Source organism: Erigeron canadensis, chromosome 1 (assembly GCF_010389155.1).
Source record: "Erigeron canadensis isolate Cc75 chromosome 1, C_canadensis_v1, whole genome shotgun sequence".
Taxonomy (NCBI): domain Eukaryota; kingdom Viridiplantae; phylum Streptophyta; class Magnoliopsida; order Asterales; family Asteraceae; genus Erigeron; species Erigeron canadensis.
The window spans coordinates 59,049,443-59,077,236 of NC_057761.1; the positions used below are offsets into that span (position 1 = coordinate 59,049,443).

The window sequence follows — 27,794 nt, forward strand, 5'->3', positions numbered from 1 at the left end:
CAAATACAAGAATGGGAACAATACTTTGTTGATCTGGTGCATCTGATATGGTCACAGAAACCCGCGTATGCCTTGTATAACAAGAAAAACCTTCTCCATTTACCCGTTTTTTTGGACTATATTTAACAAATACACGTATATAATATTCTTAAAATTAAACCCCTTTTGCTTTCTATGATGATGGGATAATTATTAAATCCATGCATAGTTAATTTACTTGTAATGAAAAGAAGGAATCTGCAATCGGTTATGTTGTCATCTAGTTGTTGGATGATATATTGAAATGGATATTTGCAAAACCTTGCCTTCATTAATCTCCTATTGATAGATACTATTATATGTTATCACTAAATATGCATGACAAATATATGGGTTGTTTATTAAGATCTGTGAATATATAACATTTAAGCAAATGAGATTCATATGTTATGGTCCGGTCCACAGATGAGTCAAAATGTTACTTTTCTTAATTGGCATGCTCATGAGGTCATCCTATTGATAGATACTACCAACATTGATCTGGTTACTTGTTTAGCATTAATGCTACCTGATTGAACGGCAGGAGATGGCTCATAATGACTTATATGTGCCCGTCATGAATTGAACAGTTGGAGATGACACGTTATGACTTATTTGACAGGTGACATATTAACCAAAAATATGACTCGAGACTCATTTTGACCAAATGATAACCAGCTAAGACAGTATACTACCAAATAAGTAACGACCCGGCCATGAGACCTATTATGGCTTATATGACCTATCCAGAACTATATATATCACTTTTACGACCCTTTTAGACAGACATATATAACTTGATTATGAAACATTCTGACATTAACCAAAAGATCCTAAGAAGCCCACTAGCTACAACCCATTTGACCTTAATGATTATAGCGACCTATTCAACTTTGTATTATTGAGCTCCTTATACGTTACAAGATCATATATGATCTATAGCAGTTAGAAACATTACTGATCTCCTTATATGCTACACGAACATAACTATGAAGTCCTGTATCATCGTTAGGAACGACAATGGGAATTGATTTTCTAATTGCAGCATTTCAAATAACAACATTAACAGTAGCAGTCTCTCTTTTGAAAGGGTAAAAAATCCTACTTAAATTCACGCATAACCCCTGCCAATAGGTTGGTCCCAGGTTTCAAAGGAAACGGGTACCAATTGATGATTGATCTATGATCAATCGAATAAACTTGTTGACATATTCCATAACTAGATTATGTCCACTGCGATGCACGGCTAAAACAATATAATTAAATTGATTATAATTATAGTTTAAGTAATATTATTTAAAAAAATTATTAACATATATAAAAAGTAAAATGGTATATCTTTTCAAAAATTAGCTTAATAACTAATCCTACTAAAACTATAAGATTATGACATGTGGATTCCATTAATTTTCTCTTTTAATCTCAACCCCTGATTTTTCTATATGTCTTCATTCAATAGTTATGAGGATTTTTAGATATTACTTTATAAGGATTTATCATTTCTCATCTCATAATAATATATGACTATATTTACTTTAATATTTTTAAATCCAACCAAATTAAAATAAACATAGTGATATTTTAATTATAGAGTAATTATTTTTTAAAACTTATAACTTTTTGAAATTTGAATCTTTTATTCATTATACATACTTTCTGAAATAGTTATAATAACATAAAATAACTCACATTATATTTTTTATATATCATTAGTGTATATAGAAGCAATAACATAAATATGAATTTTATTATAAAATCATATGTTTTTTTTAACTAACAACTTAATCATTAATAAAACATTAAAAAACAAAAAACACATTAAACTAATATTTAATTCAATGAAAATTAAATATCGATTAAAACTTTATGAAAGAATTTAAAATTTGCCTAACAAACATTGACATATTGTACAGTAGAAAATTCAAACCATTTAATATTAAACATAATAGATATATTTTCTAAATAATAGCATAAGAAGTTTAAAGATGATTATCTTAATATGTTTAGATAGGCTAGAAGTATAGTATTATATGTTTTTTTATTATATGTAAATTATTTATTTATTTAAGTTTGTCAACTAATCATTCCATGTAAAATTAAATGAGATAAATGTATACACTTAAATAATAAATATCTATAAACCTTATAAAAAGGATTGAATTTAAGAATTAAGCATCTTTTGAGATATCCCGATATTACCCTTTGAAAACAACCCTTTTTCCTTCTCCCATACGCTCCCTCTCTCATCACTACCTGACCATTACACAAAAACACACACACAAACCTTTTCCATCCGTCCCTCTCTGTAGAGTGTACACACACAAACCCCCCAAAATCCAATCGGCCACCTCACCTTTGGCTGCTTCAATGAACACCGTTATCCCGCACATCATCATCGGCGTCAAGCGCCACCGTCGTTTATCATCACTGATGTCCATCACCATCGCCGCCGCCCATCCTCATCATCATCCTCACCGCCGCCACTGTGTTAATCTTTTGTATCTTTTTTCAGATCTAGGAAACTTACTGTCTGATCGCGCCACAATCAATAACCACCACCGTTATTCGAATCTGGGTACCTCTGTTAAGTACTTAAGTTGGTATATATCTTCTTATTTTTACCCGATTGATATAACTCTATCTTTTCCTATTAAGTCGTTCTTGATATCAGTAAATTTGAAGATGCATGTGGAGTTTAACATCATCAACATGTTTTTTATTTATATTTATGATAATTTAGGGGGAGTTATGGTTGGGATATCAAATTAGGATTAAAGTTTTGATGTATGGTTGGGCTAAAGTTTCTCTTTTTCTCTTAATATTTTACAATTGATGGTTTAGGTGAGATATGTAAGCGAAAGTGAACCATGACCATCTTTACTTACATTTCAATTGATTGAGAGTTTATTGTATCTTTAATAATTTTACCTCTCATTATGAAATGCAGGTTTTTCTTGGATTCGCCATGATGTTAGACTCAAGATACATGTGCCAATGGGAATTTGCACTGAAAAACTTGCCTTTAGGTTAGACCATCGATTTAAATACCTTTTGCACTGAAAAGGTACAATACCGATTTTTTTTTTTCCATTTTTTGTACTCGGCTTTTTTTTAAGGCTGTGAACGAAAATTACTTTTTTGTAGGTACTAGAATGACAAAGATTTTATACAGAAACAGGCCTTAAGCAATGGGTCTTCCAGTTTCACGAGACCCTACTGCCTTAAAATGAAACAACTAAGGTTGAAGCTCAGATGTGTTTATGTTTGTCCGGGTAAATGTGTTCAAGTCCTCCCTAAGGCTAGAGCTAAGATTGATGCTTTAAATAAGAACAAGAACACAACCCTTCATCATGGTGCTGGTTATGGTAGGAAAGAATGTGCAGAACTGCTACTTGATAATGGTGCTTCCATGTAAGCTTCTGCAATATAGTTGTTTGAAGTTGGCTTGATGTCTCAAGCCCTGCATCCAAATGTCAAGCGAAAGTAATATATATAGCTGCTTTAAGCTTTCTTGAAAACACTTGGATTGATAAAATTCGGTTGGCACATGTATAGGGTAGTTTGATATGATTTGAAAAGGTGAACCTTTTGCTCTCAGAGTCCCAGCTCTCTAATTTGATGTACTGAAGATACATATCAAGAATGATTCTAAAAACTACACGTATGCGAGTAATTCCTAGACAAATATAAAGTACAAGTGCAATTAAGGCTGCAGTTTGTTTACCCGAGTTTTAGGGTAGACAAAGTGTTCGTTGTGGGACGACCAACAGTGAAAATAATGTTGCACCTAGTAAGGTTCCGTTAGTGAAAGTCGGGCCTGCATTCGAAGCCGGTCCTCGGGCATATTTCTCGGAAATGGTTTCTTGGTATTTTTGATGGCGCAATACCGCTGTGAGGATGTTTATAAACTATGCTTTAATTTCTTTTGACGTGTCGATTTTTTGTATTCTAACGTCTATAGTGTGTTTATCATATATGTTACTTTTTTTTTTGGTCTTTTTTCTTTGTTTGTTGAAATATCTATTTCTGTTACATTATCTAACCGAGGATTACTTTTAATTTGAAATAGGTTAAGCTTTATCCAATTGTTTATTTTGTTTTGCAAAACTTATAAAGTTAAAAGGATATTATTAACAGCATTTGAAATGACTGAATCATATCACGAGTAGATAAGAAAACTACCATATCACATAGATTGATAACTTGGCACTACACAGTTTCTTAAATTCCCAATACCGCTGCAATGCGCGGGTTCCCCTTTAGTTAATCTATTACATAAACAGTTATCATTGTGTTAGCATATAATCATTAAAGTAATAATTAATGATATTACATAAACAGTTATCATTGTGTTAGCATATAATCATTGTTTCTAACTGCTATCATATATACTTTCATATATTTTAATTATTATGGTAATCTAGTTTATATCTTATTTAGGAAAGGCTCATCTCTAACTAAGAGAGGATATGAAAATATCTATGTGACACCTTTAACAAATCCTTAAAAAAGAAAAGGGCAATTGAATCTCCACATATACCTAGCTGGCCTGATACGAAGGTGTTGTTTGTTCTCAAACTTGCTCCACGCCTTGCAATGTTGACAATCTTCGTTTGTTGAACGAATTGCAATCTTATTGATCAAGGAAAAGTAGAGTTTCCATGTAAGAACTCACACACTCTATTTGTCGTTCCTTTTCAACACCAAACCCGGTAAACTTGCTGTGTCCAGAGGAGCATTCATACGAATAAAGCCCACGCTTTTTTCGCTTATAGGATTCAATAATAGGTTCGCCATTAATCTTAAATCCAAGAACCTTATCGAATATGACACACTTCCTCAATTTATAACTTTGTTTTGACATTATTATGAGTTTCCAACATCTAACCATATCTCAGAATCTAGTTGTTGAAGTAAACTTCTTTTTTTTTTTAATGCAACTACATGGTAGCAAAGTGATAACATATTCCACACGAGCCTTCTCTGCTGCATATGTAAACAGGTGTTCTAAATGGAAAAGAAACTTGTCGAACATTGGATGCTACATATATGATAAATAATCTATAGATTACATAACATAATAATAAAAAATAGGGTTTAGTGCGCCAGAATGAAACAAGCTATGCCCAAAAAGTTATAGTGTGCACGAACTAACGTTTTTGTTTATTGTATGCATAAACTTAGTAAAAATGTTCAAATCATGCAATGTGTATACGTGGCTGCAGCCCATATGAGCTGCCACGTGCAAAAAAAAATATTTTTAAACAGACCACGTGTAAGGTTTTGATTGGTCGATCACAAAAAGTTACATGATATAAACATTTTTACTAAGTTTATGCATACAATAAACAAAAACGTTAGTTCGTGCACACTATAACTTTTTGGGCATAATTAGTTGCATTTCATCGCACTAAACCCTAAAAAATAAAGCTAGAGAAAATATATATGATCGATCGATAGCAGTTAGAAGCATTATTGATCTCCTTTATATGCTAACACAATCATAGGAGTAATTATTATTTTTTAGAGCGGCCTACTACACGAAGGATTGGCTAATACAATCATAACTAATCTTAAAAAAGAGAAAATGGGACTTCAATCTCGGTACCTAGCCGGCCTAATAGAAGGTTTTTTGTTCTCTAACTCCACACCTTCCCATGTTACAATATTAATCTCCGTACTCAACTTTTGCTGATCGAACTTGCAATCTTGGCGACCAAGCAAATAAAGAGTTTCCACGTAGGAACCGACATAATGTATACTTTCATTTTGTTCATTATCAATCCCGGTTTTTTTTTTTTTTAACGGCATTACCAATCCCGGTAATTAACTTGATGTTTCCCGAGGAGGGTTCACATGCATAAAGCCCATACTTATAACCATACCTTTTCAACGGTTCGCCATTATCCCTAAATCCACGCACTCTATAGAGTGCTCCCTCATCAGCTGGTATGCAAATGTTGAATAGCTTGGTAAACACACCAGAGTGCTCCTCCATCTTCCATACACCAGCAGTACGTTCCATCCATGAACCTTTATATTGATCTACATGATCCATTCGGTGCCTGAATTGATCTACATGATCTGCTAATATCCAAACGGTGCCTGAATTGATCTACATGATCTGCTAAACGGTCGGGGAGGTATATTTGTGTAAACTCTTCGGTTGTTACGTCGAATGATATAATCATATTACGTTCCCGCTGAAATTCATCATCAAAATAAGTAGAAAGCCAATAAATAAGCCCGTGGTCTACAACTACATGTTTGGAGTTATTAAATCTCAATTGAGGCAGATTGTGATTAATACTTCTCCAAAACCCCCGGTGAGCTTAACGAACAAACCTTAACTTGCCAAGGGAGTGTGAAGTCACGATTATTCCATGTAATCTTGACAAGCTTAGGTTCAAGAGTGCCAGGACACACCCCAAAACCAACAGCACAACCTGTATTGTTATCATCATTAGGAACGTGAATGCGAATCGATTTTCTAATTAAAGGATTCCAAATAACGGCAGTGGCAGCCTTCCTTTTGTAAACGCAAACCAAGCCATAAGAGCTACTGATTGTTTTTATTTCTCGAACATCAGTAGCTCTAATCATATTTTTGCTAATACTGATCCTAGTATGCAGGGAGGGCTCGAAACTATCATCGTCAACCATAGAAACATATCTTTGATTAGATCTGAAAGTGTGACTATACCTTGAGCTCGATGCAGATTCTGCAGCATCGACATCACTGTAGGTTACAAGTAGATGACGGCGATGATGATGCTGACTGTGATCCTTAACAAACAGGGGGCTATCGATAACAGACTTGCATGTTTTTGAAACTGACCGAAATCGAATCACCGATTTCACATCCGGAATCCTCTTTATGATTTGCGCTTGAATATCGAACGGTTGGCTTTCCAGCATTCTAGATTATTGATTTTACGAGTAATTAATTTGATAATTTTAGGGTTATTTTGAATTGTTACGTCCTTTGTACTGTGTATGAGATTAATATTGTTGAGGCCAATGGGCTTATGTGTCGGGCTTCATGTGCCAGGAGATGGCCCAGTTTAATATAGTTCAATATAATGAATTTCTATTCCATGTTGACTCACAATTTTCTTTAACCGGAGTGGTGGTTAAATCCAGCAACATGACTCTTCATCCACGTCATCAATATAGTCAATCCGAAGGTATGACTGACGGTGGAAGTCTCACCATCGTTCTGGAGGAAACTAGCTAAATGCTAGAGAAAACACTTATGTCGCACCTCATTGACAAGTACTTTTCAATATGCATTTCAAAAGTTTCGAACCCGTAACCAACTTTATTCTGTTTAAACTTGAATATATAAATTAATTAATTGGGTTTTGTTAAATAAAGCCTTAACTCCTTTCATTAAAGTGCATTAAATAATTGCACACTTACCATAATATTCAGGGTGTGAGGTTTTGATAAAGGTACAAATTTTTTATGCACGTTAAATGAATCCCTAAGAGCTTTTGTTAAAGTATATTAAAAAGTTATACACTTACCATAAAATTCAAGAGTGAGCTTTTTACATGAAATGATACAACTTTGTATGAACGTTAAGTGAAGACCTTAAAACTTCATTTAGCATTTTCCTAGTGAAGACCTCAAAACTTCATTTAACATTTTCCTAATTAATATACGGTTTCAAATTTCTTATCTATCAAAAATCTTATCTTATTTAAATTTGAATATTTAAGTTTGCTAACTAATATATAAAGCCTTCAAAACTTTCTTCTTATCTATCAAAAATCTTATCTTATTTAAATTTGAATATTTAAGTTTGCCAACTAATATATAAAATCTTCAAAACTTTCTTCATCTGATATAAAAACATTCACTATTGGAATCATCGCTAAAGGTCTATTTTGACTCAAAATTTTAGTCACAAAAGACCTCAAGAATTAATGAGAGACAAAATAAGACTCAAATACATGTTGGTATTGACAACTGACAACTGACAGATTCAAAAAATTTGCTCGTGGATCCGTCAATGGTATTGACAGAAGTTTTCGTCACTAAAAGCCACCAAAGTTCATTTTAAAAAAAATTTATATTCAATTCTTTTCTACATAGATTAATTTACTAGCTAATGAACCCGGTCCTATCCGGATAGTCAGTTTTTTTTTGTATAAAAAAATGAAATAAATTATGAATTAGTTAAACATACAACACTTGCTGGACTAAGTGTAACTGTCAAGTCAAGTTATTCACAACCTCTCAATATGTCATTTGGCTTTATTAAAACCAGATATTACGAAACGGGACTGTGAAATTAAGAGAAGTAAAATTTATATTAAAAACTTTGGTTATGTACGTTAGAATTAATGGTGGTAACACATGGTAGGAAACTTTGGTTATCTGACCCATTTAGTTTAAATACACGAAAATCAGGTTAAATTGGAAGCTTTGGTTACAAAATGCACCTCAATATATAGAGCAGCAAACCACTTTATTATACTCGTAACTAATTTTAAAAAGAGAAAATGAGGCTTCAATCTCAATGATACGAAGGTTTTTTGTTATTAATAAATTTAATTGATAAATTTATGTTCATGTCAAATACAAAGGTTGTTTATGATATTTTCAAGATAAGTTGAATTGTTAAATATGTAAATTTAAAGATATGCATGGTTCGAACTCCGCCAACTGCCCAATTGGATGTCAGTGTGTGTCTCGAATACTTATTATTAATTATTAACTATATCATTAAAAACATTAATTATTAATGTTTACAAACTTAAATAAGAAAATAATAATTATTTAAATTTATTAAAATACAAATAAATATAAAAAAATTAAAAAAGTTAAATAACATTATCATTTGATCTAATTAATATAATTAAAAGTTGAACTTCATTTAAGGATTCATATTTCTTCAATTATGAATCAAGGTTTTTCTTTTATATATATTTAGAGATAATTTAGTTTAATATGTTGAGTATTACATATGTTTTTGTAATTAGATGTGGACCGTTTACTTTGTAAAGTTAGTTTTTTTTATTTAATTACTCATAATTATCTAGCTTATTATTTATTTAAAAATTATAAATGATAATTTTATTTAATTTATTTATGACATCAACAAAATTCAATAAGCGAAATTAAGAATTATGATTGGTCAATAAATTGTTATCTCTAGTGACGAAATAGAAATTCATCATAAAATAAGAACTCGGAGCCTAAAGAGCAGTCTACAAGAAGCTGAGAGAGCTTTAGCTATTAGACTATATCGATTTATTCTACCTAAACAATAATGGTGTGTCTGGATCAAATTAGAGAATGAAAAAAAAAAAAGGGAAAATGAATGCAAAGAATTAGTTATTGGACCATATCGATCTATCCATTTCAATTGTATTTTAGTATATATAAAAGTAAAAATGTTTTTTAAAAAGACTTTTAAAAGATAATAATATGAAATTTTCTAAAAAAACTTAACTAATTTTCCATTTTTTTTCCTTTCTATTTTAATTTTTTGTTCCTGCATCTCCGACTAGTTAGCTATGCTGAAGCTGTTTGAGTCTTTTCCCAGGGCTTTTCAAATAACAAAAACAAACTTGGATCATTTTATCATATCATTATTGGATCTTCTTCCTTGAATTCCTGTTAGGGCACAATCACTAATATACGTACTTGCTTGTATTGAAAAAATTAATAATGATAATAATAAGAACATGCCACTTTCTGTTTTGGATATTAGTAGTACTCAGATCATCATCGTCTGTCGCCGCAATATCACCTAAGGATCTTCTCGGTGTTGCCCCTCAAGGTCCATTACTCCATTACGTTATATATATATATATATATATATTCACAAAGTCACATATGTATTATATGTATCTGTATATTTGAGTTATATCAGTATATGTTGTGAGTGTGTGTTTTGTAATCAGATGTGAAATATTACAAGGGATTATGGAATTCCGGAAGGATTAAATGCAAAGATGGATCCAGAACATTCACCAAGTCACAGCTTAATGATGATTTTTGTGATTGTTTTGATGGCACTGATGAACCAGGTCTAATCTTCTCTTATTACTTACTTATTTTTTATTCAAGTAACTTATACTCCACTAAAGTAGTCCCCGATGCTGTGGTGTCCGTCTTCTGCTCGATAGTTTAGGTAATGTCTTTGTAATTAGGGATCCATTTAAGTTGGTTTTGTTCATCCATATCCATACCATATCTATTGGATTTAAAATAATCTGTTTGCCAGAGAGAGATTAACTTCAATGCAAATATCTTCATGAGTAGATATAACAACTATAAGGCAAATATCCATTTAGTCTACGAGTTCTAAACCGAATACTTTTGCAATTAGCCTAATTGTTGATTTCACCATCAATATAAAGTGTTTACGCTTCATGAGGGTATTGTGGACCCATTAATCCAATTCGACATTATTTGTAAAGCATCATATAAAAATAGATTATCTTTAATTTCTAGTATAGTACAGTATAATAAAATATGTCTAGTTTTAGTTCATAACAATATACAAGATAAACTACGTGTGGGTATGTATGTAACGTGTATCGATATTTGATCCATTAATGATGGTAGACATTCATATTCATATCCGTTATTCATCAATTTCCTCCATCTGTATCCATATATGATGAATACAGATGATATGGCATCCCTACTCTTTATGTTTACCCAAAACTATAGTCTACATATAAATAAATGTATGTGTGCGATTTATTCTCTATAGGGAACTATGTATAGGTTATTTTCTGTAAGCATGTAATAGTTTGGCTTTTAGTTGATTTACTTCGTATTTTTATGAAAGGAGATATTTGGGACTATAAGCTTGGTACCAATACTTACACTTTTACCGTTACAGTAGGAGTGTATTCTTGATATATATATGAACAATGTTGAAAGTTAAGCAATTATATTGATATAGTGGTGTCTTTGGCCTTGCAGGAACATCAGCATGTCCTACTGGGAAATTCTATTGTCGAAATGCTGGACATAACTCCCTTACTGTATTTTCTTCTAGGATTAATGATGGTATATGTGGTAAGTAATGTTTACTATTATATATGTTCTGTACTTTGTAGGCTCAAGTCCCGTTTAGTAAATGGCTGTCTTTAAAAAAACTAAAAAAGGTCTTAACTCCAATTACATTAGAGGCTTCTGCTATCTAACATAGACAGGGGGTCACTTCACTTGTTATTTCTAATCAGTATTTACTTAGTTTATCTTGTAAATACACTAGAATACTAGATGACAATAACTGAAATTTGTGGTCATCTACTTAATATCTGTTTTCTCTATCTTTTGGTCACAAGAGTCTTGTACTCTTGTATATCAGTAAAAGGTCCGAGTTTCTTAGCTGTCTGCCATGAACATGTGTATATTGTGAAATGAACCAAGGGAAAAAATAGATTTACTTGTTTAAAAATATATAAAAGAGTAAAACTACTCCAACGGAGACCTGTCATCACTTTGAAAATGGCGATGACACAAAACTCCAAAGCCTTTGCGATTCTTGAGGAGGAAAGTCTTTACATGCAGGCTTTTCCTTTCACTTTTGCGAACAGGGTGTTTTGAATGAAGCAAATGTTAGCCTTCTGGTCTGAAAAGAGTGTACCTCATTTAGGAATTGCAGAAAAGGTATATGATGATGACTTGGAAGTCTGAAGTGTAGAAATAGGAATAAAGGATATAGAATTATTGTATGTTATTTGAGACTTGAGAGGCAGAAGTATGTGTTATTCTTAAAATGTTATGAGTAAATTTACTGGTTGAATAATTATTAGGTCCTATGGCCATGCTCACATTTGTCCACATCATACTTTGTGCTTGGTAGTCATTATCTTTTGTAACTTTGACCCATCCACCATTTGGATCAACCTTTTCGTACACGTATAAAAAAAAAAAAGAATGTTTGGTCTGGTTTACCTATTGCGTGGCTCATGAATCAATTAATTAAGTCAAGCTTTGAATTTTACATGCCTGTTGATGTGAGTGAGCCTTTTAGGTTTCTGAGAGCCACCAAAGAGGAATAGGTTCTTATCATCTTACTGACCTCTTACTGGTATGCTTCCTATATATTGCCTTGTAATTGTTCTTTGGTGATACTGTGATAGTTTCCGTTGTTGATAGAACGTGACTTGTTGATTTATTATAAGTTATGTGATTATATATTATATAATAATGAAACCCATCATAAGCTGGAAATGCAAGCTAGTTTCCTTAACTCTGACCACCTTGATCTGGCACCAGCTGAGTTTTTGCAATAGGATATGAGATCATTTGATATGCCATGAATCAAATTCAATATACTCTTGGTCACTGAATAGATTTGGTTTTTGGTATTATTTATATCATCGCCATCCAGTCTTTACCAGGATTATCAGTGAATTAATTTGTCCATTTTCTGTCACCACTAAATCTACTGTTCCTCTGTTTATGCCATGTGAAACTCAACTCGGATTTGCTGAACAGATTGCTGTGATGGAAGTGACGAGTATGATGGGAAAACAAGATGCAAAAATACATGTTGGGAGGCTGGAAAAGTGGCACGAGATAGATTAATGGATAAAATAGCTATATTTCAGGAGGGTGTTAATGTAAGAAATCATGAAGTTGAACAAGCAAAAATATCTGCTGCCAAAGACGAGGCAGAGTTGTCAAATCTGAAGAGTGAGGAGAAAGTTCTGAAGGGGATTGTTCGGCAGCTTAAGGGTACTTCTTTCGTCATGATATTATATCTTTAGTTGTTTATAGAAATGGATTTTTTTTTGTGCAAACTGCACAAGCATTGTAAGATATACATCTGTTGCTCACATATAATTGGGTTAGTTGAATTTGATTTGGCTTTTGTGTGAATATTTCTGTAGAGAACAAGGAACAGATAGAGAAGGCATTGGAAAAAGAACGCATCCAGAAAGAAAATGAGGAGAAGCAGAAAAAGATAGCTGAAGAATCTGAATTGAAGGAAAACAAACCCAAAGAAAAGGTTGGCGTTACTGAGCTAGAACCTTCAATAACTAATGATGATAATAAAGCTGCAGTTCTTGACAACTCTCCTTCGAGACTGGTTAGTGCATCTCTGCGAAAAGTGCTTAAGCTCTTTAGTGAGTTAAATTTTGTAAAACTGAAACAATGCAATGTGACATTAGAAAGGGCTTTCACCTCTAATTTCAATCATCTATGGTATCACATCAATAATTGATGTTTGTTAGTTGATCTCTGCTCCATTTATCCTAATTCTCATACTCAGATTCTTCTATTAGAAGCTGAAGGAAGACCCTGCTGAACCTGTGGTAGAAGTGGTACGCAATGCTCATGCATCCCTTGACAATGGAGACGAGGTGAAGGTTAAAATTGTAGAGCTGGCAATTATGACCCATGCATCTATGAATGGGTCTATTATCATTTATTCCAAAGGGTCAAGCAGGTCCATTTTATCAAATTTAGTTAAAAGCGTATTATTGTATGGGTCAAATGGGCTAAAACTCAACTAAGAGCTACTTTAAATACTTACAGCATCCTAAGTACCTTTATCTTTAAAAAGATACATTATCATTGAAGAACATTCTGTATAAACGCATTAAATTTTTGTAAAAAGCTGCCAAAAAGGTTTGTGGGTCTGTACTAAAAGCAAACTTCTCCCTCTTGACTCAAATTGCCTGACCTGATCATTTTGTCACCTCTATTATATGCATGTGAAACTCCTATTCAGAATCCGTCTTTGAGCTAATTACTTGCTTCAAATGTTATTTGTCTCTTATGTTGCATGTTGTGAAGGTAGAGGAGGCGTCTGAAGTTGAACATGGATCTGGTCTTGGCATTGAGTCTGCAAAGGTACCTTATCAAGTATTCTGAGTAATTATAATGATGTTGTAGATCTGTATATGTTACGTGGGAATTAAGCAAGCTTTCACAAACATTCTACATATGCATGCAAATATGACTTCATGAACTTTTCCCCTGCCACCTTTAAATCAAAATTGGATGCTTATCTAGGGAGAAGATGCAGCCAAAGACATTGATTCATTATCAAGGGAAGATCTAGGCCGTGAAATTGGTTCACGTTGGACCGGAACAAAAACTGAGCAACAAAATCATGATGTTGCAAAAGATGATGAGACGCCTGTCAATGTGCACGATGAAGAGAACAATGGGTACGATACAGAAGCTGAAGATCATCAACATGACGAGGAGGACGAGACTGAGGGACAGATGGATGATGTTGGAGATGAAGATAATGACGATTCGTCGAGCTCATATAACTATGAGCCAGATGAGGAAGTGGACGTATCAGGTGTGCTATGGTTATTTCTGATCTCTTCATGGTGATTTAATTAATAGAGATTTATGTTTAGGTCGATTTGGTATGGATCAAATCAAGAAGTCATTATAAAAGGAAATGGATTAAATGGGTTGAAAATCCTTCATAGTCTTTTTATGATGTGTACAACCTCCTGGGTCCTATTAAAATATTAGTTTGCTTTTAAAGGGATGAAAATGTGTTTACATCCTTATTTTGGTCTTCACTAAAATTTACACGTTATTTATCCAAACCTCGGTTGACTCCGAACCAAAACCAGCCCAACTGGACAACTGGTCCATCTTGCCAATTTCCACCTTTACGGTTTGTGTACTAGCTGTGGAGAATTTGACTTGCTGATGCTGGTTTTTTCAATTGCCATGTTCTAAGATATGGAAAGCGAAAGCAGCCCATCATGGTTTGAGAAGATTCAAAGAACTGTGCAAAATTTCCTGCAGGCTATCAACCCGTTCCAGACTCCAGTGGATACATCTGGTAGAAGTGGGTTCTTTTAATATGCAAAGATATTCCTGGATTTTCCTGAATCAGTTTTTTGTTTCTCTGTTCTGTAGAAGCTGAAAAGATACGGAAAGAATATGATGAGGCCAGCACAAAGTTATCCAAATTGAAATCAAGGATATCTCGCTTAACAAAGAAGCTGGGGAATGACTTCGGTATTATATTATTAATAATGTTATTTAAGAAAATAGCAGAAGTTCTCCGGTTACTTTTCTGCATATGGAGGATGTTCTGATGTATAGTTTTGATGACCTCTGCAGGTCCAGAGAAAGAATTCTATTTGTTACATGGTCAATGTTTCGAGAGCAAACAGAACAAGTTACAATCTTTGCAACATCTTTAGCTTTAATTGTTTGTTTTCATTGCTTTTTATTATTCTAATCTATCTACTCTAATCAATCAATACTGGATTTGAATTATGTTTTTGCTTTTAATCATTTCAGGTACGTTTACAAAGTCTGCCCTTTCAAACAAGCCACCCAAGAGGAAGGCTACAGCACAACCCGCTTGGGGTAGGTATCACGTTTTGACAATTTACCTGAACTCGCTTTTATATCATCTCTAGTTTGTTGATCAAGGGGCCCAAATTGATTGACAGTTGAAATTTTTAACACCATAGTCCTTTTCTTGCATTTATACACATAACTATTTGCTTGTGAACTTACCTTTTACTTCAGCAAGATATCCAATCATAGTGTGGGTCACTTGAGACCTTACTCTTTAGCCTCCTAATACTTTTAATTCGAGATGGCAAGATGAGTGTGCCAGAATGGTAAGAGGCTAGTTAGTAAGGGTTGAAATGGGTTGGACCAATAGGGTTGACCTTCAAACAATTTGTTTTTTGCTAGTTTGTATAAATATTTAATGCATGACTAATGGTTACAACAATTGTAACCTTAATAGTTGAATAACAAGGATTTAGGAAGTTGTATTCATTAAAACTGCACTTCCGGGGGCTTTCTTCGTGTGACCCATTCCTGCATTCCATCCATTAGTTTTTGCTATTCAGATCTTTTAACATATTTGATACATTTGAGATAAATCACAACACTACTCAATTCATTCATATATAAGCTAACATACAGTGCCATGTTGCTCTTTTTTTTCCCTCTTTTGTTGTTTCCTTATTTCTTTCTCTTTTAGAGGTGGTCTAAAACTCCAGCAATTACAAGGGGACTAATGTAGCATATCTAAACATTTTGGTCTCCAAATAAAAAATAATCAAGTATTGATGTCGTAACTTGATCCAAACTGGTTAAGATACTCATAATTAGTTGAAAGCCAGTCTACAAATCAAAATCCGGTGAACTTTTTATTGATGTTCAATTACTAACTTTTATTCATCGGTTTAATGTACAGAAATTGGGAAAAAATAATGCTGTAAGCTTTTTCTTGATTGTTCAACAACTAATTTTTATTCATCTGTTTAATGTTTAATGTACAGGAATTGGGAGAAATTTGAGGATTCATATAGTGTCATGCTCTTTTCAAATGGTGACAATTGCTGGAATGGTCCTGATAGAAGTTTAAAGGTTTCAAAATTTCATCGTCATCTTAAGCTCGTGCTGCTTTTTTAGTGCTCTATCTCCTAAAACTTTCATTGAATAAAAATTAAAAAGTGTGTATATATGCATTCAGAGCATGCAGTGTAACTTTAAACACAAAAGCTGTGTGTGTGTGTGTGTGTTTGAATGCATGAGAGAGAGAGAGAGAGATTGGATCATGCAAAGGTCAGCTTGCTGGTTTCTTAACAGCCATTATCTTGTCTTTTATCAACGTATGACAGGTTAGCTTAAGTTGTGGATTGAAAGTCAAACTTGCTGATATTGATGAACCAAGCCGTTGCGAGTAAGATCCTCTCACATCTTCATTATATTCCTCCCAGCCGCAATGTAATTTGGATATAGGTCGCTTGTTAAGAAATCGTTTACAAATGACTGTATGGGATAGAGGTGGCAATTTCGACCCATTTACTTACGGACAAGTCATATCTGTCTCTAATCGGTTGAATTAATAGGATAGCATAAAAGATTATCTTGAACTGGTCAAATGAGTGGAATAGATGCCTCAATAATGCATAAAACCTCATAAATCATTTTAATCAAAATATTGAAGTAATATAGTGATAATCGTACTTTCAGGCTCTAGTTATTATTGGAAAACTTTAAAAGATTTAGGCGAAAGTTGTAGCGAGCCAATCTGACCGGTCCAAGAATACACATTTTAACCTTTATCAGATTCTCTAACTTTGCCACCTCTAGTTTAAGACTCAGGAATGTTGTCTTGTGTGTCTCTATATCTTAAGTGTTGCTTATCATTAGTACCAGTAACCAGTCTAACTCTCTTTTCTCATATATATGTATGCCACAAGTTATATAACCTGAATCTTCTTTTTTTTTTTGGAAGGCAAAGATTTGCACTCATATTAACCTGTTATATTAACGAGTGGTCTCACGTGAGACTTGAACCCACAGCCTCATGGTTGATGGGTCTCGCCCAACCATGATCGTAGATGCAGGAAATTGCTAAAATACATAAATTTTATGTTGTTTTTTTTCTTTTCTATCATCCATTTTATTGATTTCTTCAATTATTTGTACATCTATGATTATTTACTCAACAATGTGTTTGTCTAATTCATAATCTTCATGGCAGATATGTAGCAACTTTAACCACACCTGCTCTTTGCCTAGAAGGAAAGCTCAAGGTATCTTTCATTGTTCCTTCAGTAGCCTTTGATCTTCATAATAAATGGGGCTGATATTTTTAGCTTTAACCATATTCGAGTGGCTAAAATGTTTCAGGAACTAGAAGATGAACTAGAAGTTTTAGAAAAGCAACAGCCACAAGTTCATGATGAGTTATGAATCTTGTCGGATTATTCTGACACTTGATGATTCAGAGTACCTGTATCTTTAGAACTCCATAGAGCCTACATTGTGTTCCTCAGTATTGCCAAGGTTTATAGTAGCTTTCAGCTGGGCGCATAGCAAAACTGAACTCGGTAACACTGTAACAGCATGATGAATGAAAGATGGCTTATTATCCCCATTCCTCAATTTTTGTATTAAAGTTACCCTAAACAAAAGGATCAATACAATACCTAAAATGGGAGGTGATGCTTAAAGCAGAGTATTTTCTGAATCCGAGTCTTGTGAGTCGTGACTATTTGTCGCCTTGGATGCGGCTAAATTAGCTCTTTCAACTTTTCATCAGAAGTGTTTGGCCAAGTTTTCAAGGCCTTTTTAGCTTAGCTTTTCTTAGTGGAAAACATTGTTCAAACGGTTTAAAAAAGGTTTAAATAAGTTATGCTTTTTATTGGCTTTTTAAGGATGCTTTTATGGGATTATCTTGTAATTACTTGTATACTTTCATGTTATACCTTTTATGAGGAACCAAAACATATTCCAAATATTGTGTATTGTTATGTACTACCGTTATTTTCATTATATGATTTCATGTCTACCAACAATTAATTCTTTTTGAACAAAACATATATAACAACAATAAATTGGGTTGCAGTTTATGTAATGCATCTTCTTACAAACGCAAATTAGGGAGATTTTGATCAATATATGAGAATGAAAATGGTCTGTTATTAAAGTCACATGTTAGTGAAAATTTTCAGGGGTTCAAATGTGAAAAAAAAAAAAATGACATACCAGTTGACCATTATGTAATTATCATTATTCATTATCGTAAATTCGTAATTATCATTAACTTCTATTAACTAATTAATTCATTAACCTCTCCCGGTTCTTACGGTTAAATTTACGTCCCTTTGAATCCGTTGATCCATTAATTATTAATTTGATCTCCATTCACACTTTCTAACCGCTTTTAAACACACACATACACACATTTCATACATTAATCATCCGATCAATTAATTTTGATCGTAATTAATAAAATCATTATTATTATTTGATCGGGAAAAAATGGATAAGATATTAAACAGTACTGATCTGAGCCAACAACAAGAAGTAGGATCAGGAGGATGGAAAAGGCCGAAAACAAAGATTATATGCACTCTGGGACCGTCTTCGAGATCCATTCCGATGGCGGAGAAACTGTTGAAGGCGGGTATGAATGTTGCTCGGTTCAATTTCTCGCATGGATCGTATGAGTATCATCAGGAAACACTTGATAATCTACGTACCGCCATGAATAACACCGGTATTGTTTGTGCCGTCATGCTCGATACCAAAGTACGTTCACTGATCAATTCCCCTTCTCGATCTTCACAATATCTATATATTGTCTACATCAAATTTGTATATGTATTGTATTGATCGTATGTCATCTATATCGACAGTACTATATATGCATGCATGTTCCGTGTTCGTAGTGTATATACATACATATAGTATGATTAAATGTTTTTCTCATATGAGTTATTCTAATAAATCGTACGGATGGGTATATTTTCGGCTCTTTTGGTGTTTCTAGTATTTTGCTCTAGAAAATTTGCAAAACCAAGTAAATCGGAGTAATTGAGAACACCGGCCTTTCTCCAAATCGTTAATAACCGATCTCTTCAACACTTCAACTTTTTGAGTTTTAAACACGGTTGTTGATTCATTTAGTAATTCGTGACAAACATATGAATGATACATGTTTCGAATGTACTTTTTTGAACCCGGCTTTTGGAAAGCTGGTTTACCCGGTTCCATAAAAAGTTTTTTTCGAAAACTTGTTTGACAAAACACCCTACATAAATTACTATTTCAAAAAAAATTTCTTAAATATTGATGCAACTACTCACATTTAATCAATTTGAACCATACCCGGATACATGTAAAAATTGAATGAAGTATGACATTAAAATGAATGAACATAGAGTACTTGTCAACTACCGACATTCATTCTATCCTAATTTATTTAGACCATTGCTAATGATCAAGAACTCAAGATGAAAGCCAAAGTGAAACATTCAACAATAATATGAAACAATTGAAGTTTAAAAATGAATGTCAAAGTGAAAACCCAAAATTATTGGGTTCAAATTTAGAAAAACAAAGTGAATAAATATTTAATTAGTTTATTCTTTAATGTCAATTAGGAAAAAGGTTAAAAGAAAAAGAATTTTAATATGTAAACCTTTTTTATTGTATTTTGTTTGTATAGATCATCTACAATGGTCAATGACCCCAGATGAAACCCTAAGTTAAAAATTATTTACATTGAACAATGATATGAAACAATTGAAACCTAAAAATGAATATTAAAGTGCAAACTCAAAGTTATTAGGTTAAAATTGAAAAAACCGAAGTGAATAACTATTTAACCATCTTATTCCTTAATTTCTATAAAAAGAGTTTAAATTTGTGAACCATTTCGATATCTCATATATGTTTCTTTTAGAAGACTTTGTATTTGGAGGCTTAGGAAACCGCCTTTAACCCACTAACACTATTGGGCCGGCCCTGACACGTCGACACATATGAGTATACAACTTATATCAATGCTATGGACCTATTGATCGATTATGGTAATTTATAAGGTTACCACATATTGCTAGTCGTACTTGCATGGTATTTTACAAAACCTATACATTTTTTCGATTAAAAATAAAGTGTTGGAACTTTTTTGGTTTAGCATATAAAATGTTGACTCTGTTCCTGCTCAAATATTTTCAGGGTCCAGAAATCCGAACTGGGTTTCTCAAAGATGGCAAGCCCATAAAGCTGACTCAAGGTCAAGAAATCACAATTTCTACTGATTACAGCATCAAAGGTGATGAGAAAATGATATGCATGAGCTACAAAAAGTTGGCTCATGATGTGAAACCGGGGAGCGTCATACTCTGTTCAGACGGCACCATTACCTTTACTGTCCTTTCTTGTGATACCGAAAAGGGATTGGTTCATTGTCGATGTGAGAACACATGGACCCTTGGTGAACGCAAGAATGTTAATCTTCCGGGAGTTATTGTTGATCTCCCAACCTTGACAGAAAAAGATAAAGAAGATATCCTCAAATGGGGGGTTCCTAATAAGATTAATCTGATTGCTCTGTCTTTCGTCCGTAAAGGTTCAGATCTGGTTGAGGTTCGGAAATTGCTTGGAGAACATGCGAAAAACATCCTTCTTATATCAAAGGTTTTTTTTTTTCCTTTTTGTCACTCTATTAACAATTACTTGGTCTTCATATATCCAGATGGTAAATGCCTTGAAATAAATTGTTACAAATTAATGGGTTGAGATAAAGTGAATTGTGAAAACACCTATGTGACATGGTTGAGATAAAACACAGCCCAAATAAAGCAGTTTATATATAATATGTATGTCTTCCTAATGTTCAAATCCTAATAGCTATCTCTGGTAGGTTGAGAATCAAGAAGGGGTTGCAAATTTTGACGACATTTTAGCCAACACTGACGGATTCATGGTGGCTCGTGGCGATCTGGGAATGGAAATACCGATTGAGAAAATATTCTTAGCACAAAAACTTATGATCTACAAGTGCAACCAAAATGGAAAGCCAGTTGTGACAGCAACTCAGATGCTGGAGTCAATGATCAAGTCTCCAAGACCAACTCGTGCCGAAGCCACAGATGTCGCCAATGCGGTCCTCGATGGCACCGACTGTGTCATGCTCAGTGGAGAAACAGCTGCTGGAGCTTACCCGGAACTCGCGGTTCAGACCATGGCTAAGATATGCATGGAAGCCGAAAGCACAATCGATTATACAGTTGTTTACAAACTGATCACTGCAAATGCGCCTGTACCCATGAGCCCACTTGAAAGCTTGGCCTCTTCTGCTGTCCGAACAGCCAACACATCAAGGGCTAGTCTCATATTGGTTCTAACCAGAGGTGGAACCACGGCTAAATTGGTGGCCAAGTACCGACCTCGTATTCCCATACTGTCTGTTGTGGTTCCTGAAGTCAAAACTGATTCAGTTGAGTGGTCATGCAGTGATGAAGCCCCAGCTAGGCATAGTTTCATTGTTCGGGGTTTAGTTCCAGTTCTATGTGCAGGTTCAGCTAAAGCTTCTCACACTGAGTCAACTGAAGAAGCACTCGAGTTCGGGTTGCAACATGCAAAAACTATTGGGCTTTGCAAGGAGGGTGATGCAGTTGTGGCTCTACATCGAATTGGAACTTCGTCTGTAATCAAGATCGTGACTGTCAAGTGATCGGGATCGGCTTCACGTTCATCTTAAACTTTGGGTTGTTTGTCAAATAATAAATTATCTACTAGACAGTGGCTTAGCATTTTGTTGCCTGTTTGGTGGCGGGTCAGTAATTGGTTCTGGCATTGACAAACCGAGTCTTAATTACATGTTAGCGAGTCAACTCTGTTCCAACTATATCGTTACATGCTTATGGTAATCAAACTAGACCCAATATTTCATCTTTTGATGGCTAACTTAAAGTCATTAGATTGCATAATATGCCATAATTTGCAAATTACATGATTAAGAATGTATAAGTTGCCTCGGAAATTCCAACAGTAAGATACAAGAATGTGGGGAGTTTTTATACAATCCTTCATAATTAGGTGCATACAAGTATTGAAATTTCACATATAAACAACAGTAATCTCTATAGACATGTTTGTGTTAAGTCGTTTTATAAACAAGATAAGGAAAACTTAGAGTGGGATTTCATATTTGATGTGATCATCTACCTACTGACCACCCTCATCCTCATTACTTTCATTAACAGGAAGCCCTGACCCTGACCCTGATTCAGTTGTCGGGTTTATTATCAACGGTGGGCTCTCGATTTGAGCTACTGGTGTAGATGAGAACAAGCTGTTAAAAGGCCAACTAAGCGTAGAAGCGTACGGCCTTGTGTTTCTTCCTTCAGTCTCCCCATTTTCAATCGCGGGCATGGTCATCCCGTTGGTCAAACTGCTGGAGTTAACCGTGAGACTAAGGGAAGATTCCCGTTCTGGTTCGTGTTTCGAGTCATCAGAAGGTGGCAATTGATACCTGCAAACTGGACATGAACTATGAAGCTCTAACCATGGCAAGATACAGTAACCATGAAACCTATGTTTACATGGCATCTCTTTAGCTTCATTTCCAACCTCGACATCTTCCAAACAAACCGCACATTGAACCGAATCCTCCTCTATTATCACAGTCAACATTGCCTCCACTGCCTGTTTTTGGGCCGGTGGTGTCCCATATCTGTTAGGATCATTCTCGGCTAAACGCTGCAGTAGCAACTCCAAACCCGGCCAAACAAAGTAATCACCTATCGACCCAATCGGGTGATTTGGCTGCAGACCACCTGAATCAAATAGATTTCCACCACTAGCACCAACACTACCACCACCTTGAACAATAACGGTTTGATTAGAAACATTAATGACAATAACCCTCTCTCGGTCTCTTTCCCTATTATAACTCTGCCCCCATTCCCTATAACCATTGTTATTATTATTACTATTAATATTTGACCAAACTGCTTGAAGCAACTGAGGGATTGTGGCACGGCTCCGTCGTCTTCTCCTAAGAGGGCTACTACGCAAAATGGGGACCACCAATGAAAGTGAATCATCGGCATGGTGATTGTGAGGGTGATGATCAGTCCTCGAACTATCCATTTCCTCAACGAAACCATCGTGACAAAAGGAACACTTAATCATTTCGGAATCCATGAAGGTTTCAACCGCCCTGGAGCATTCATGACACCAGTATCTTGTTGACTCACTCCCTTCTTCCATCTATAATCATAAGTATATAGTAATCTTGATTAATTACAACAACTATATATTTTATTCCTTTTTTTTTTTTTTTGTTACAAACATTTCTGGTTCAGAAAGCATATTACTATTATTATGCATAGAAATCCTTTTGTTTCCCATCATAAACCCCTCCTAAATTAGATAATTAGTAAGAATTTTTAGGTGGTCTGTTATATCAAGAACAAGATGACAAAAATGAAAAATAAATATTTTATATGCAGAAATTAATTTGAAAATTCTCATATATATGGGACCTTTAGAGATCACAAATTCATAATTTTTTGGAACTTCCCTTAAGCAAAAAAGTCAGATTTTTTGGTACATTTGGTCAAAACCTTGAATACCCAGGTCAGATAGCCCTTTTGCAGCATATAAAACCATTTTCTTTCTTTATTTGGGTGAGGGTCCAAATTAAGAATCAGAAAGCATAAGCTGAAAAACAAAAAACAACAAACGGAAAACTTCATATGAAAAAATCATCAAATAAACAAACAAACCTGGAATCTTGCCATATTCAAACCTTGTAATTGAAAAAAGTTGTTTATTGGTGGATATATATATTATTATTATTTAATTTTTTGTAAAGTTGGGTGGGGGGTTGTTCTTGGGATGAATGTCCCTTTGTTGTTGGTTAAATGTAAAAAGAAAATTCCCCCATTGTTTTCTGTTTGTGTGAAATTGATTGAGGGAGGGGGTGTCTGAAGGTTTTCTAGCTCTCCATGGAAGGAGGAACCAGGGAAGTTTAATTGGGGGTTTTAATCTTTGATTATTAGAAATATATACATGGATGAGGGAGAAAAACTATACTCAATCAATGTTTAATTTTTCTTTTTCCCCATTCTTATTTCTGGAAATTCTTATTTTCCATAACAAAATTTACACTCCCAACTATTTTTGGATTGGAATAGCTAAAGTTGTGCTATACACCATTAAATTTTTAACCATATATTGCTAACCATATTTTATGTTGTTAAAGTTTCACCATGATCAAAAGTTGATATACGAATTATTAGAAATATTCTACTCCTACCCTTAAAATTAGTTTAGAATTAACGACATAATTTTGATTGATTTGATGTTTCACACTGTGTTAAGTGTACATTTTATACTATATGTTAGAAAAAAAGTTACTACATCACAATTATGCTAATGTCTCATAGGTGGTTAATATAAATTAGTTTGGAATTAACATGTAGATATATGAAATTTTTTGAAGTTTTAGATTTTTTGAGAGTGGGCCTATGCCCCCCCCCAAAACCCACACACACCAATTGCACTACGAATCCGCGGCCTCACCTATTACCTTTTCATTTGCATTTGTACAATAACCAACAGGACCCAATTTCCGAATACTATTTACTTTTTCCTTTCTCAAATCTAAATATACATAAAAACCAAAACTTACTAAACCCAACCAATTCGATGCAACGTTCACTCCCATTATCCCACATCACTCAAATGGGGCTAATTCACACAAATCAAACCCATAAGTTTGTATTCGTTGTTGAACCATAACATCTCTGTTATCTTACATATTAAATCTTGACATGGATTTGAATGAAATTAGTTGAGATTAAATTGAGGTTGATGATAATAAATATTATTGTGATTTATTGATTTGACATTCATAAAATAAACTATAAGCTACATGTTTACGGGGGGATTGATTTGTGTGAATTCCCAAGAACAAAAGACACACATGCATCCCCTCAGAACCACCTCCCACATATAGTCACCGCCCCCCAAAACCGTCGTCGTCTCCACCGTTTAAAACACACATAGCCATAGGTAAGATGATCTGGTAATCGCGTTGGTATCGCTAATTAACCAGCTTTTTTTCCCTATGTCCCATCACATAGCGCGGATACAAAGCTAGTTCTACTTACATGTGAATAAACACTTTTAATAGTCTCAGCGATGTCATTTTTATTTTAGGGTTAATTGGTGGTTTATATATACCAATGAAAGCGGATCAAACAAGCAACATATAGAAAACGAACAAGCAATAACAATAACAAAATAATAATTAAATCGGATATGCATCGAAAGGTTCAAAGCAATTCTTGGTTTAATTATTAGCATGCAAACGAACATTGATAACACGATTGAGTAGTCAATTAATAACGAAAATCAACATATAGAAAAATAAACCCTAGCTAGCTAGCGGACTAATTAATTATTAATGAGAATAAAAAAGGAAATTAATAATCAGAATCGTCAAAGTCGTCTTGGAAGGTATTGAAGAAATTTTCGTAAAGGATTTTGTCCTGCTTCTCCCGCCCCCAGCTGCTGCTGCTCATAGGTGTATTGAAATCATAAATAGAATTATTGAAGAAGTTGTGGTGGTGGTTGTAGCTGGTACCCTGCTGCTGCTCTTCTTGGTCCTCCTCCATGTTGTCTTCTTCCATGGCGTAGTTGTAGTAGCTGCTCATCCTTCTCGATCGATAGATCGATCTCCGTATTACGAATATTATGTATTCTTCTAATTGCTCTAGGTAGGGTATATGTTTGCCTATCGATTATATATACTACTCGTATTAAAGGTTCAAATAAAAGGGAATAAGTAATGGGCTGATGTTTATTTTGGGCCGCTTTTAGATTTAAGTTTTTTCCTTTTTTTTTTTTTTTAATAATTTTTGGATTTTGTAAAACATTTTTTCATTTTGATTTTTCTATTCATTACAAAGAACAAATAATATATGTTTTTAGCATTAGAAACTTCTTTTTAGTTATGTTTTTTTTTCTTGTTATTTGACAATTTCGTTATTTTGATTTTTTTTTTGTTTTCTATAAAATAAATATTTGGTTTTTACCCCAAAATAAAGAATTTTTTTTACTTATAAATATACGATTTTGATATGATATTTTTGAACATGGTTTTATTGTAAATTTTTAATACTCACGTCATGAGGTAATAAAGTTTAATATTGTCGCCTAGAAATATAAAAACATATTTAAATTATTAAACAGATAAACTTACAAATAACTAGTAAAAAAAATAATAACCAGGCAACTATGAAACTATAGCTACTAGGCATGATGCTTTTTATTTTCTCATTTAACTTTATAATTATAATTATAATATAATCCACGGATGAACTATAACATGTATAAAAAAAATCTGAATTGACATATAAAGTTGTCTTTGAGTGTGTCATTTTGATCCCACACGGCCACACGTTTTTTTCTTTACCAAAAATTTAAAAATATTACGAGTACTATCAAGGGCGGTATCACATGAGGGTCAACTCAAAATTTAGATTTTGTTATGTAGTTTCAAATTTTTCATCGATTTTAAAAAATTTCTTATAGGTTTTTAACATTTTGACCCCTTTTATATTTATATTTCACGGATTTTTTAATTTTGCCCTTTCTAAAATTTTTTTCTGATACCGCCTCTGAGTACTATGTATGTCATTAGGATTTTCTTAATTGCATACCACTAGCAACCTTTATCATTAGCATCATCAGTCACGACATTATCCTATTATCCTCATTATCACTCATTAATCGGTAAATATATTGGATTTAAATGAGTATCTCATCTTGAGGGTTTAGGATGCAGTTTCAATGTTGGTCATGCTGTTTTAAAAGATGTTTCATGCAAAGTGGTCAAACACGAGAAAATGTATATTGATAGCCAACACGTGTTTATACTTTTGCATTTGATACTTTTGGTTTTCAACTTGAAAGGATCCAAAAGGTCTGGCATGCATATTAATGTTACGTCACACACGATTTATGAATATAGTTTTAAAACGTATTAATTTTGCTATATAAAAAGAAGTAGTGACGCAACTTATTTCCCATTTGCCTAACATGATAAAAAAAAAAAATTTTACAAAACCGGACATGATTTAGACTTAGTTACTAATAAACACAGAAAATGTTATATCGTCATAAAAAATCCTTATAATAACCTTTTTAAATATTTAATCATGAAGTTTGATAATCAAAGGGGCTAGTTAGGTACAAATGACTAAATATCTAGCCTAAATTGGAAATAACCAAAGGTAAAAATTGGGGATTGCATTCTTGAGTTTTTTGGGTAAAGGATAAGAAACGAAAAAAAATTATTTTTCTCATTCTTGAGCGTTTTATAACAAGAAAAGAAAAGATATGATTGGAAAACTTTAGGGGTTTTTTCCCCAAACTTTTCCAGCCAAATATGGTCGGATTTGGATGAAAAACCTTACTTCCAAATATAAAAGTACTAATCTACCCTTCGATTTTGTTGTTGCTGCAACGGA

At 33.7% G+C, this 27,794-nt stretch overlaps 4 protein-coding genes across 6 annotated transcripts; 2 read left to right on the top strand and 2 right to left on the bottom strand.

The window, feature by feature from the left end:
• Nucleotides 1-6,321: 6,321 nt before the first annotated feature.
• LOC122596294 (putative F-box protein At1g47790) lies at nt 6,322-6,936 on the bottom strand. Its single transcript, XM_043768846.1, has one exon. The coding sequence runs from the start codon at nt 6,934-6,936 to the stop codon at nt 6,322-6,324; it is 615 nt and encodes a 204-aa protein (XP_043624781.1).
• A 2,549-nt stretch (nt 6,937-9,485) lies between these two features.
• LOC122584860 (glucosidase 2 subunit beta-like) lies at nt 9,486-18,191 on the top strand. Of its 3 annotated transcripts, none has more exons than XM_043756931.1 (16): nt 9,486-9,811; nt 9,936-10,061; nt 10,969-11,064; nt 12,496-12,735; nt 12,891-13,090; nt 13,287-13,364; nt 13,801-13,857; nt 14,020-14,317; nt 14,714-14,824; nt 14,896-14,997; nt 15,103-15,160; nt 15,286-15,354; nt 16,287-16,374; nt 16,629-16,690; nt 17,498-17,549; nt 17,647-18,191. In XM_043756931.1, exons 1-16 carry the CDS (start codon nt 9,700-9,702, stop codon nt 17,707-17,709), a joined length of 1,812 nt encoding a protein of 603 aa, XP_043612866.1. In that variant the 5' UTR covers nt 9,486-9,699; the 3' UTR covers nt 17,710-18,191. The 3 variants fall into 3 exon arrangements, with proteins under 3 accessions (XP_043612866.1, XP_043612868.1, XP_043612867.1); XM_043756932.1 differs by having other exon boundaries at nt 9,488-9,811; nt 14,714-14,818; XM_043756933.1 differs by lacking the exon at nt 14,714-14,824.
• Nucleotides 18,192-18,716: 525 nt separating this feature from the next.
• Nucleotides 18,717-22,200, top strand: LOC122585586 (pyruvate kinase, cytosolic isozyme-like). The gene is made up of 3 exons (XM_043757710.1): nt 18,717-19,050; nt 20,482-20,943; nt 21,170-22,200. Exons 1-3 carry the CDS (start codon nt 18,781-18,783, stop codon nt 21,980-21,982), a joined length of 1,545 nt encoding a protein of 514 aa, XP_043613645.1. The 5' UTR covers nt 18,717-18,780; the 3' UTR covers nt 21,983-22,200.
• A 79-nt stretch (nt 22,201-22,279) lies between these two features.
• LOC122585587 (E3 ubiquitin-protein ligase SIRP1-like) lies at nt 22,280-24,423 on the bottom strand. Its single transcript, XM_043757711.1, has 2 exons — nt 24,042-24,423; nt 22,280-23,523 (listed from the first exon to the last, which is right to left on the bottom strand). The coding sequence occupies exons 1-2, from the start codon at nt 24,054-24,056 to the stop codon at nt 22,477-22,479; spliced, it is 1,062 nt and encodes a 353-aa protein (XP_043613646.1). The 5' UTR covers nt 24,057-24,423; the 3' UTR covers nt 22,280-22,476.
• Nucleotides 24,424-27,794: the final 3,371 nt, after the last annotated feature.

What these genes read in the sequence shown, in the direction of transcription:
- LOC122596294 (XM_043768846.1), bottom strand. Translation starts at nt 6,936, where the DNA reads ATGCTGGAAAGCCAACCGTTCGATATTCAAGCGCAAATCATAAAGAGG.
- LOC122585586 (XM_043757710.1), top strand. Translation starts at nt 18,781, where the DNA reads ATGGATAAGATATTAAACAGTACTGATCTGAGCCAACAACAAGAAGTA. An exon ending in CCGTCATGCTCGATACCAAA is followed by an intron (nt 19,051 to 20,481) that starts GTACGTTCACTG and finishes AAATATTTTCAG; the next exon opens with GGTCCAGAAATCCGAACTGG. An exon ending in ACATCCTTCTTATATCAAAG is followed by an intron (nt 20,944 to 21,169) that starts GTTTTTTTTTTT and finishes TATCTCTGGTAG; the next exon opens with GTTGAGAATCAAGAAGGGGT.
- LOC122584860 (XM_043756931.1), top strand. Translation starts at nt 9,700, where the DNA reads ATGATAATAATAAGAACATGCCACTTTCTGTTTTGGATATTAGTAGTA. An exon ending in TGATGGCACTGATGAACCAG is followed by an intron (nt 10,062 to 10,968) that starts GTCTAATCTTCT and finishes TTGGCCTTGCAG; the next exon opens with GAACATCAGCATGTCCTACT. An exon ending in TTGGCATTGAGTCTGCAAAG is followed by an intron (nt 13,858 to 14,019) that starts GTACCTTATCAA and finishes ATGCTTATCTAG; the next exon opens with GGAGAAGATGCAGCCAAAGA.